This window comes from Oncorhynchus keta, chromosome 6, assembly GCF_023373465.1.
Source record: "Oncorhynchus keta strain PuntledgeMale-10-30-2019 chromosome 6, Oket_V2, whole genome shotgun sequence".
NCBI lineage: Eukaryota > Metazoa > Chordata > Actinopteri > Salmoniformes > Salmonidae > Oncorhynchus > Oncorhynchus keta.
The window spans coordinates 18,710,902-18,723,877 of record NC_068426.1 but is presented as its reverse complement, the minus strand read 5'-3'; the positions used below and the strand labels follow the sequence as shown (position 1 = coordinate 18,723,877).

Here is a 12,976-nt window from a genome sequence, read left to right as displayed (position 1 = left end):
ATAAGCATAGGAAGTAATATTCTTGTTCCTCCTATTCATAAGTAGTTGTGTGCCATTGGTCATTCATTGTTAGTGATGCTTGATAGGACGTACTATCGTCTGAATGAGGCAGATATCAAGTCATCATGTCACGGTCTTTGAAAAAGCTGACACAATCTTTGAATTGTGAGGCCCAACTCAAAATCAGTCAAATACAATTGTCCTAAATAAAGCCTTTTTTTTTACATCAGATACCCAGCACAAAATCCCAGAGCAAGCAATGCAGATGTGGAAGCAGAGTGTCCAGGAAAAACTCCCTGGAAGGCAGGAAACTAGGAAGAAACTTAGAGAAGAACCAGGCTCTGAGGGGTGGCCAGTCCTGTGGAGATTTAAATATGACATATGATAGTCCAATCATTTCTTGAGCAGAAGTTAGAACTTCCAGTATGCTCTTCTTGTGTTCCTCAACAACATACAAAATCACTGTTCTTTATGAATAAGTTACATAAGAAGAGGTAGTTGTGCTGATGGAATATGAACCATAGTGTTCTCAGCAGAGGTACATTGATTATGGTAAATCGTTGTACCTTGTCATACTTCTGTAAATGTAGTATTTCCCTTGGTGAAACATAACCTGTATTCCAATAATGTGTAATATTATTTAATAATCATATTCACATATGACAAGCAAAGGAATCTGCTGCATAATGTTTGTACTCCATAGACCCAGGAGCAGGATATCATAACCTTTTATTGTCCCCAAAACAATGATGTCAAGACAATGCTGTTTTTTCTTCAAGTATTACTCCTCCACATCTAGCTATGTCAACGTCAAGGCAGGGCACTCAGAAACATTTGTGTCATTTTCCCTTTTGCTGAAAGCTGTGCGATAGAGGAAGTCACAGAAGCTACCGCGACAGGGGATATTTGATGGCTGACTCACTTCAGTATTTCCTTGATGGGACTTAGTTTTGTCGAAAGCACTGCTCATGGACAGGAACTCATTCATTTCAGTCTGAGACTGAGAGTGGAGCGGAGGGCAGAGCAGCTACCCAGGTAAGTTCTCACTTACATTTCTTGTTGTAATAACATGGCTTGATAATAGTTTATTTCAGACTTCAATCAGCACAGCATATATTTGACAAATATTGCAACTTTCATCACTTTTAACATTTGATTTGATTTGATCAAATGATTTGATCAACATTTGTTTCCTTCCATTGAAAGAAAATCCACGTATGCATGGTGTTTATAAAATGCTGTCCTTGAAATGCATGGGTTTTAATTACACCTTTGCCTTTCTTTAGGTGATTGATCAGAGTGCGTCGTCCTTGTGATTCAGCTTGTGTCTCGGCCAGTGGGACTAGATTGAATACCACCCTGTTAGTGGGACGATGAGGCACCTAGGAGACAACTCCAGTGGGCTTGATGTGAACGGCACCTCCTGTGAGGTCCATGACGGCATCCTCTCTCCTGCCTTACCAATTCTCTACTCAATAATCTGCTTCTTCGGCCTGGTCAGCAACATCATGACCATATTTGTGTTCTTCCTGAGGAAACACTCTGACTCGTCCATGGCTGTGTACATGAACCACCTGGCCATGGCTGACTTCCTGCTGGTGATGTGTCTTCCCCTGCGGGTCTACTACCACAACAGCCCGGGCCCCTTTTACCTCTGCAATGTACTGGGCGTCTTCTTCTACGTCAACATGTATGCCAGCATCCTGTTCCTCAGCCTGATCAGTCTGGATCGCTACCTGAAGATCATCAAGCCTGTGTGGGTCCTGAGAATCCACAAGGTGCGGTGGAGCCACCGGGCGTCCTTCTCCGTGTGGGCAGGTCTTGTCCTGGCCATGTCTCTTTTTTCCCTAAGGAAAGACAAGGAGCGCCCCTGTGATAGGATCTGCTTCCACTTCCACAACAAAGGACTCCTGGGGGGCGTGGCCAACCTCACCGTGGTGGCCTTCTTTTATGCTATCTTCCTCCTCTTTATCTGTTTCTATGCTCGGATAACCACCAAGCTGAGAAACATGTCTTTAGGCAACCGGGATCCCAAGGCTCAGCAGAGGAAGAGCAGGGTGATCCTGAAGACCTTTGTGGTGCCGGTAATCTTCACACTCTGCTTCCTGCCATACCACCTGGTGAGAGTGCCCTACGTGCTGGCCCAAATGGATGTGATCCAGGCCCTGGGCAGTAAGCAGATTCTCCACATCCTCAACGAGCTCACTCTGCTCCTGTCTGCCCTCAACAGCTGTCTGGACCCCATCATCTACTACTTAATGTCCTGTACCTACAGGAGGACCATCCTCTTTGCCCTGCAGGGGCAGTTCAAGACCATGTACGCTGTTAACCGCAGACGCATCAGTATTAACCGATCTATTACAGAGATATAGAGCTACAGTTTCTAAGGCAGGGAGTTTTAACATTTTGCACAAATTAATTTGGATAATGGACAAGTTGGATTAACTGAAAAATATGATGTATAATAGGCGTTAATACTGTTAATACTATTGACTATAAAATAAGAATAGAAGGATATTATTGAATGTACATTATGAAATATATATATAAATATGAACTCTTTTTATCAAGTTCTTACTGGACTTTGTATAATTTTTGGTCCAGTAAGAATGTTTTTTTTTTAAATGAGAATTTGTGCAATCTTTTTTGTTTGAGTATGTTACTCACACTTATGGAGGGCGACCTTATGTTCTCATGGTTAAAAGGGCAATATACAACATGACCTTTTAAATGTCTTACGCATAAGGATTCCCCAAGATGAGTATGCTGTTTCATTTCATGTAAATGACCTACATACTCACCCTATGATTTTCCGACCCTATGCTGTCGGAAAATGTATTCATTAAATGAAGTACACTGACAAAGGCTTGTGTCAGTCTTGTGCGCTTTTTAAAATAATGTTTTTTTTCTGACATGGGATCAGTACATTTATATTTTCACACGATAGAGAGCCGTGAAGGTATTTGTCTTTTACAATTGCATTAGTTAAGTTCACCAACGTTGCTTTCATTTGAAGAGTTTCTTTCCAAAACTCTATATCAACCAATTTCTCACGTTTGTGTTTTTCATCAGAAGGATTTGCTTAGGTTATACCTTCATGTCTGTGTAAAATATTATCCTCCTCAGATGTTTTTTGTATGTATGAAAAAGTTTTTTTTTTCTCCCAAAACGCTATAAATCCATTGTTTAGCTCTAATGGAATGTTTGTATCGTGTATATTTGATTGTGATATGTGGTTGTCTCATCAAGCTGTCTTAAGATGAATGCATTCACTGTAAGTCGCTCTGGATAAGAGAATCTACTAAATGACTAACATGTCATTTACATTCTAGTAATTTAGCAGATGCTCTTCTCCAAAGCGACTTAAAACGACTGCATCTATCTTAAGACAGCTCGGTGAGACAACAACACATCACATTCGTATCAGGTACATTTTCCCTCAACATATATTTATCATCAAAGTCAGTGCTAGTGGGAAAAGAGAAGGAAAAATAAACGTTTTACATACAGATCTCACAGTATTGTATTTCATCATTTTAATGTTGATGGCACAAATGTATAATTTGTATATTTATTTAAAAAAAGTTTATATTTGTTACTGTGTAAAACCTAGCAGTACTACTTATTTCTCTGACAGTGAGGTGGACATATAGCATTTTTCTATTATGATTAGTTGTCTCACTGAAATGGAACCATCAAGTGACAGGTTTAAAACAAAAACATATCTGTCATTGAACAACCCCATGTAATGACTGGATAGGGGAAAAAACACACCAATCTCTTTCAGAATATCTTTAAACAATAAAAGCTAATTTACCAACAGTCCTGAAAATGGCTATATACAGTGGGGAGAACAAGTATTTCATACACTGTTGATTTTGCAGATTAAAATGCTAATTAATTACTTAAAAATCATACAATGTTATTTTCTGGATTTTTGTTTTAGATTCCATCTCTCACAGTTGAAGTGTACCTATGATAAAAATCACAGTCCTCTACATGCTTTGTAAGTAGGAAAACCTGCAAAATCAGCAGTGTATCAAATACTTGTTCTCCCCACTGTAGTGTTTTGGAATTAAACTTAATTTGATGTTCATGATGGATTATCTCCTCAGAAAACACTTTGAGATTCTGTAATTATTATGGAATCATTGTTCTCTTGCTTTCAAAACATTTATATTAAAGTACATTGATATTAAATGATAAGAGAGTACTGATCAATTTAAGTAAGTATGTGAGTAGTCTGTATAGTAGAGGCAATACATTATCTACGTTTTAAGTAGATTTATCCAATCACTGTTAGGATTCACTCTGTTATTCACTGATTTATCAAGTCAATTATGGCTTGAATGAGTTTGTTTTATTACCTACTGCTCAAAAAGCTTGGCTTTGACTGACAGCATAGATTGATCACAGAGACTTACCAGTTGAAATGGAGGAGCAGAGGAAAGAGTGATATACCCGCTGTTCAAAGCCAGACATTCACACTGATGATTTCTCTGCCAGATGATCAGCAGCTTTTCATTACAGAGAACAAAGACATTTCAAATGTTGGATAAATACTGATTGGTGCATATTTAGGATATTTGCATTTCGGATGAGTTGACTATGGAGTACAATATCTAATAACCGGTCAATGAAAATCCTTCTGTTAAATCAGTCACAGCACTAATCTTGGTTGTTTCTTGTGTTTTTGTTAACAGTAACACCAGTTCTGGACTTTCAGCTCCCCCTACTGGTTGTTCATACGGTCTTTGAATCAGCATGTGGCATAATATTTTACCATCATTTTTTTCATTACTGTTCGGACCAATTCTGTGGAGTATTAATCTGTCTACACCAGAGACATAGGTCCACTAACCTTCTCTGTTTTCATGCTTATCTGAATCGTACTTCGGGATCAGATGGACTCCGCACTCACACAGCTCTCTCCATCTCTCTAAAATGAAAAAAAAGGGTTAACCCAACATTAACAAAGAGCACTATTCTAGTCTTATATTCCATTCTATTTCTTAGAAATGTATTTATTGGTGACAGCAGCGAGGCGTTAAGGTCAAATGGAGGAGTCCACCTCTGATTGGCTGTGCTCATCTCATGTTGCTCTCCTCAGGGTGCCTGGAAGGGAGTCATCACAGTCCTTCCAGCCAAACATACAGTATAGAGCTCTCCTCAGGCCCAGGATTTACCCCAAGTCATTCCAAAGCATGTGAATATCCACATTAGTAATGAAACAGTTTATGCAAAATTCTTTATTTTTTCCAGAAAACCTGGATGAGTCATTATTGGTTAGAATGTCACAATGAATATGCAATTGGCAATAGATCATGAAATCTAGTCAGGGAATGGATGGATTACCACATATTAGAATTAATCAGGCTGTAGAGTGATTAGTATTTTTTGCGTGTGAAAGATATTCGGAATACAATAACTTTAAGTTTCTTAAAATGACAAAACAATACGAAGCATTATTTAAATGTGTCAATAAAACACACATTATACAAAAACACAAACTCAGAAACAAACCAAAAAATGCTATTGATTCACTCTCCAAACACACAGGCACTGGTAACCTTCAGTGCAGCAGTGTTTTTCAGATCAGTGATGTCACCCCAGACAGTGATGTCACCCCAGACAGTGATGTCACCCCAGACAGTGATGTCACCCCAGACAGTGATGTCACCCCAGACGTGTGTCAGGCTTCTCCTAAGCCTCGGCCTCTTCTCCATCAGCGTCAGCATGGACATGGCTGTGTGTTGCCATGGGAACCCCCTCGGAGGTTACAAAGGCCTGGTGGCTACTCCCCATGGTAGGGACGCCTTCATACGCCACTGTGGTCGAACTCTTAGGTTTGGCCCTGGAGGGGAGAGGAATTATAGGTGAAACACTGCACCACACATTTCAATTGTATTATTGTCAATGAGTTCATAGTGCAGCCCAAATCATAACCACTCACTGCATCTCTGTTTCCTTGATATCCTTGTATTTCTGCTTCTTCATGGAGTGTGTCATGTACAAGACAATGAGGATGATTAGGAGAGCTCCAAGAAGTGCTCCAATGACTGCACCAGCAATGGCCCCATCACCGAGCTCTGTTAAAGGGCGGGTTATAGGTAAGATTACTTACAGCAGTGTGTCTATAGCAGTGTGCAGATCATATAAACAAGGAAAAACAACATCACATACAGTGGGGCAAAAAACTATTTAGTCAGCCACCAATTGTGCAAGTTCTCCCACTTAAAAAGATGAGAGAGGTCTGTAATTTTCATCATAGGTACACTTCCACTATGACAGACAAAATGAGGACAAAAAATCCAGAAAATCATATTGTAGTATTTTTAATGAATTTATTTGCAAATTATGATGGAAAATAAGTATTTGGTCAATAACAAAAGTTTATCTCAATGCTGGCTAGGCCACTCCAGAACCTTGAAATGCTTCTTACGAAGCCACTGTCATGCTGAAAGACCCAGCCACGTTTCATCTTCAATGCCCTTGCTGATGGAAGGAGGTTTTCACTCAAAATCTCAAGATACATGGCCCCATTCATTCTTTCCTTTACACAGATCAGTCGTTCCTGGTCCCTTTGCAGAAAAACAGCCCTAAAGCATGATGTTTCCACCCCCATGCTTCACAGTAGGTATGGTGATCTTTGGATGCAACTCAGCATTATTTGTCCTCCAAACACGACGAGTTGAGTTTTTACCAAAAAGTTATATTTTGGTTTCATCTGACCATATGACATTCTCCCAATCTTCTTCTGGATCATCCAAATGCTCTCTAGCAAACTTCAGATGGGCCTGGACATGTACTGGCTTAAACAGGGGGACACGTCTGGCACTGCAGGATTTGAGTCCCTGGCAGCGTAGTGTGTTACTGATGATAGGCTTTGTTACTTTGGTCCCAGCTCTCTGCAGGTCATTCACCAGGTCCCCCCGTGTGGTTCTGGGATTTTTGCTCACCGCTCTTGTGATCATTTTGACCCCACGGGGTGAGATCTTGCGTGGAGCCCCAGATCGAGGGAGATTATCAGTGGTCTTGTATGTGGTCTTCCATTTCCTAATAATTGCTCTCACAAGTTGATTTCTTCAAACCAAGCTGCTTACCTATTGCAGACTCAGTCTTCCCAGCCTGGTGCAGGTCTACAATTTTGTTTCTGGTGTCCTTTGACAGCTCTTTGGTCTTGGCCATAGTGGGATTTGGAGTGTGACTGTTTGAGGTTGTGGACAGGTGTCTTTTATACTGATAACAAGTTCAAACAGGTGCCATTAATACAGGTAACGAGTGGAGGACAGAGGACCTCTTAAAGAAGAATTTGCAAGTCTGTGAGAGCCAGAAATCTTGCTTGTTTGTAGGTGACCAAATACTTATTTTCCACCATAATTTGCAAATAAATTCATAAAAAATCCTACAATGTGATTTTCTGGATTTTTTTTCCTCATTTCGTCTGTCATAGTTGAAGTGTACCTATGATGAAAATTACAGGCCTCTCTCATCTTTCTAAGTGGGAGACCCTGCACAGTTGGTGGCTGACTAAATACTTTTTTGCCCCACTGTATGTTACCCGTACCATGATTGAGCTCCACAGTGCAAGTGGCAGATCCCACATCATTAGAGGCACTGCACTGGTACTCTCCAAACTCAAACTGGGATATGTTTCTAATATACAAGGATCCTATTTTCGGATCTGAAAAGAAAAAGAAAGAATAAAAAGTTGAGCAAAAATGAATCAGAGCACAAAGGAGTGATGGAGAAAGGAGGAACAGTATGACAACCCACCGGTGTACCCCAGCACAGGTTTATTGGTCTTGTCCTCGTCCAGTCTTGTCCAGGTATAGGAGGGGTTGGGGCTTCCCTGCTCACTGTGGCAGGTGAGGGTAACCAGGTGACCAGACTCCACATCACCATGGACAGCACAGAACGGCACAGAGGGCATCTCTTACAGACCATGTGATAGAGAGAGAGCATGTGTTAACTTTATGTAATATGCTGCAATCTGGACCCAGTTGATCCAACTACCGGTAATCAGAGAAAGTTTCCAAAGGGTACAGCCAAGTTAGACGTAAAAAATCAACACTTGCCCTGGACCAGTAGCTAGCTATTTGGTCTAGTAGTTTGACGTTGGAATGCAGAACACTGAATGCCAGTGCTTGATACCAGTCATTACAGTGATATATTCAATCAAACACGAGCAGTCTAGCAAAGATAATGTCATCCCCCTGAGTGTCTCTAATGCTTTGCTATGGTTACAATGGTGGCGTTGTACATCATGGTACTTGCACTGTTTACGGTGACTAAAATTACACATTTATACAACAGATATGACCAATTATAGGCAAGTATATTATTTGTAAGTTGAGCAGCCATTGTGGATTGGTACAATCAAATGTATAAACAATAAAAAATAAAAGACCATGTCCATGTTAGGACAGAATACAGTGTAGTACCTTCCCCATAATGCTTCACTACAACCCCTCTGCTTTATCGAACTGGGAATCATGAATTAAATCGAAAATAGAGTCATGTGTTTCTCCATTCTATCCCCGAGGAGTACGAGACATGTTGGGAGGTGGTCTTGTACTCCGGTGTTTCTGTTCTAATTTCTGACACTGACAATGAAGATACTAGTCTGCTCCAGTTCCCATGGAAACTACTGTGGATACTGAGGCCAGCAAGGTTGTCCTGGTAACTCTGTGAATGAATGGAATCACAGACGGCATGTAATTCAATGATCACAAAACTCAGATCAGGAAAGACAGGATCACTGCTTCATAGGTCTGGTTGTGTGTTGTGTTGACACTAACATAGGAAGAAGGATATACGCTACTATTTCATTATTATATGTAACTTACCTAAAAACAGAACTTACCAAGAATGTTGACAATGATAGTTGCCTCAGTCTTCCCACTGACATCAGGGAAGTTGCGGACTTCGCAGGTGTAGGCCCCTGCATCGGACACTTTCATGTTGCTTATTGTTATTGAGGCATTGTTGGTAGAAGCTGGAGAGCTGGGAGGCTTCAACCTGCCTTCATATGGTTTGGAAATCACGCCCTCTCCTGACTGAGAGTAATACACCTAAAAGGTAACAGCAGAATGTCTTAGAGCCTACATAAATCCACTGGAAAACCACTTCTTACCAAAAACACAATTTGTGCACTGATTGACAGATTTCGTGTTGATATTTCAGAGACGGCTTCTGCACACAAAAAAAATGAGGTTTCCTCAAGGGTTATTTGGGAAGGGTGATGGTTCTATGTGGAACCATACTGACCATACTTTGAGCCCTTCAATGGTTCTTTGCAGTTCGAAAAAGGGTTATTTCCTCTTTTTGTGATAATTAAAATGTAGGGGCTGTGGCTCATTAGAATATTTTGGGGCGTGGCTTGAGCACAGCTCTTTTTGTGCAACCAGTTCATCTAATCTGCTGTGTTACGCTACTACACTTTGTGATATGGTCAGTAACAGTGTCTATTAAAAGACTCATGTATGGTCATGTGTGAATTGAGAATGGTAGATTAAGTCAGTAGTTCTACATTTTCTACTCAGGGACCTCCAGCTGTTCCAGAGCTAGCACACCTGATTCAATTCGATAATGAACACAATAATACAACCTATTTAACAATATAATATGGCTTTTTAACCACAACTAAAACCCCTGTATGGTTCTACAAAGAACATTTGAGATTGAGAAAAGTTCTTTATAAAACAATTCTCCGTTAAAAAAAAGAACCTAAAGAACCTTAAAAAAGAGTTCTATATAGTCTCAAAAAGGGTTGTAACCATAGCAGAAGCCTTTTTGGGGGATATATAGATCTTTGTAAAGGTTCTTTGTAAAACCTTAGGAAATAGTTATTTATAGCACCATACATGTTCAATTTAAAAACTTATAAGCATGGTTCTTTATAGAACCTTCCAAAAAATATTCCATATACCACCAAAAATGGTTCTGCTATGGTTACAAGCCAAATAACCCCTATTTGACACCATATCAAATAATTCACTTGTAGTGTATGTTTGGAGGGCAGGGAGCCACTGGTGCTCTGGTGACTGGGCTCTTTGTTGTCTTAACAGGGTGTTTCACAAAATGGGAACTCAAGAGCTGCAGCCATATTGAACTAGTAGCCTACCTAACCTTTTATTAAAATACCGAAGCACCAATCCTTCCCTCTTAGACAAAAAAGGTTATATCTATAATCTTAAAGGTTTCTTTGGCTGTCCCCATAGGAAAACACTTTGAAGAGCCCACACTCCTCAGGGAGTGTGACAATGTGGCAACATAAGACAGAGTGAAGAAAACCACAAAGTAACATCAGTCTACGTACCTGCTGTGGCACCATGGAGGTTTTGGAAACAAAATTCCACTGGATGATGAGGTCACTGGTTTTCTGCTCAGTGGTAACAAAGGTGCACTGGAGAGGAGCACTTTCACCCTTTGTCACATTCTCAAACTTCTGGGGAACCGTCACTGTGATTAAATGCCCACAACCTAAAAAAGGGTTAATAAATATATTTCTGTACTTTTATTCGGTTTGAATGTTATTATTTAATATCAGATTACTGAAATATCACTATTATTATTTATTTCATAATACATGAACACGTAACTCACCCATCATGCCGAGCAGCAGCACCATTTTCAGTGTGGAGTACATTTTAAAGGAAATGTTGGTGCGTATTTCTGTCTCCTTCAATAAGCCAGTCAGGAGTGGTATTGCTCACACTACCTCAAAATCCCTCACCTTTTCAAGTTCTTACCTATCAACTAAGTTGTAATGGGCAACGCCTAGGTAGCGCGTACTGTACAAGCTTGTGGGGACTCTGTGGTAGTGTACAGGCTAATTTTGTGCCTGTAAACATCATGGGGTTGTTCAAGGTGTGTGCACAGCCTTGTTTGCCATATCACCTAGACTGGGCGGGAATAATCTCCGACTTTTATTTTTCAAAATGTGGATTTGCATTTCCAAATTAGCGCCATTTGTTCCTACTTGAATCTCTAGACTTACAGGGAGGCCATGATGTCTGTGCTAAAGAATATATAGGTCACAATTAAGTGTATATTTTTGCACTTTACACTATCAGTTGTACTCTACACAGTACAGTACAGTATATATTTGTTCTGTGTTCTCTTTTTAGTCTGTTAACCTTATTGCAGTGGCCCACTAGTTATTGACAGTGACATTGACAATTATTCAGTACTTGGGCTGATGCTCATCTCTCCCTCTTATATGCTCTAAATGTACCTTGTAAGTCATTCTGGGTCAGGGCTTCTGACAAAGGAATGAATGTAATGTAATCTCCACCTGGCCTTTATCTCCTGCCCTGAGAGGGAGTGAGCCAGAGCACTACAATACGCTGCTTATCTCTGGGGAGTTTACTCCCCGCCGTTAGCACTGAGTTATTAATGCCAGTTTCGCCCGTCACTCTGCTCATGCTAAGAGCTCGACACGGCGGTACACTCTTAGAAAAAAAGGTGCTATCTAGAACCTAAAAGGGTTATTCAGCTGTCCCCATAGGAGAACCCTTTTTGGTTCTAGGTAGAACCCTTTTGGGATCCATAAAGAACCCTTCATACAGAGGGTTCTACATGGGGTTCTAATTGTGAATAATTATAATAAAGTGACATAAGAAATGAACGATGTGGAAAATGTTGATCAGCAGTGAAAAAGGGGGAAGGGGGATGTAGAGGGAGTGGGGGGGAATCAGCTCATTTGGCACAGAGCTCATATACGTCTGCCAAGGTGTCATACCATGACCATCATCAGGATGTATGAAAATGACCATCATAAACAGCACCAGAAATGTTAGAGCAAAGTGTGTCCATGTTACAGTTCAAATGTTACTATGTTACTATGTTACAGTTACCATGTTACTATGTTACAGTTACCATGTTACTATGTTACAGTTACCATGTTACTATGTTACAGTTAAAATGTTACTATGTTACTATGTTACAGTTACCATGTTACCATGTTACTATGTTACAGTTACCATGTTATCATGTTTCAGTTACCATGTTACTATGTTACTATGTTACAGTTACCATGTTACTATGTTACTATGTTACATGTTACTATGTTACTATGTTACAGTTACCATGTTACTATGTTACAGTTAAAATGTTACTATGTTACTATGTTACAGTTACCAAGTTACCATGTTACTATGTTACAGTTACCATGTTATCATGTTACTATGTTTCAGTTACCATGTTACTATGTTACTATGTTACAGTTACATGTTACTATGTTACTATGTTACAGTTACCATGTTACTATGTTACAGTTACCATGTTACTATGTTACAGTTACCATGTCACTATGTTATCATGTTACTATATTACAGTTACCTTGTTACCTATGTTACCATGTTACTATGTTACCATGTTACTATGTTACAGTTACCTTGTTACCATGTTACTATGTTACAGTTACCATGTCACAGTTACCATGTTACTATGCTACCATTACCATGTTACCATGTTACCATCTTACTATGTTACAGTTACCATGTTACCCTGTTACAGTTACCATGTTACCATGTTACTATGTTACAGTTACCACGTCACTATGTTACAGTTACCATGTTACTATGTTACAGTTACCATATTACCATGTTACTATGTTACAGTTACCATGTTACTGTGTTATAGTTACCATGTTACCATGTTACTATGTTACAGTTACCATGTTACTATGTTACAGTTACCATATTACCATGTTACAGTTACCATATTACCATGTTACTATGTTACAGTTACCATGTTACTATGTTACTATGTTACAGTTACCATGTTACTATGTTACAGTTACCATGTTACTGTGTTACAGTTACCACGTTACTATGTTACAGTTACCATGTTACTGTGTTACAGTTACCACGTTACTATGTTACAGTTACCATGTTACTATGTTACAGTTACCATGTTACTATGTTACAGTTAACATGTTACTATTTTACAGTTACCATGTTACTGTGTT

General features: G+C 39.6%; 2 protein-coding genes across 2 annotated transcripts; one reads left to right on the top strand and one right to left on the bottom strand.

The window, feature by feature from the left end:
* The first annotated feature begins 885 nt into the window (after positions 1-885).
* Positions 886-4,548, top strand: gpr34l (G protein-coupled receptor 34 like). Its single transcript, XM_035772047.2, has 2 exons — positions 886-1,035; positions 1,287-4,548. Exon 2 carries the CDS (start codon positions 1,374-1,376, stop codon positions 2,370-2,372), a length of 999 nt encoding a protein of 332 aa, XP_035627940.1. The 5' UTR covers positions 886-1,035; positions 1,287-1,373; the 3' UTR covers positions 2,373-4,548.
* A 686-nt stretch (positions 4,549-5,234) lies between these two features.
* Positions 5,235-10,835, bottom strand: LOC118385151 (V-set and immunoglobulin domain-containing protein 1-like). Its single transcript, XM_035772046.2, has 7 exons — positions 10,609-10,835; positions 10,322-10,485; positions 8,867-9,074; positions 7,777-7,935; positions 7,568-7,684; positions 5,954-6,089; positions 5,235-5,854 (listed from the first exon to the last, which is right to left on the bottom strand). Exons 1-7 carry the CDS (start codon positions 10,649-10,651, stop codon positions 5,704-5,706), a joined length of 978 nt encoding a protein of 325 aa, XP_035627939.1. The 5' UTR covers positions 10,652-10,835; the 3' UTR covers positions 5,235-5,703.
* Between the last annotated feature and the right edge of the window lie 2,141 nt (positions 10,836-12,976).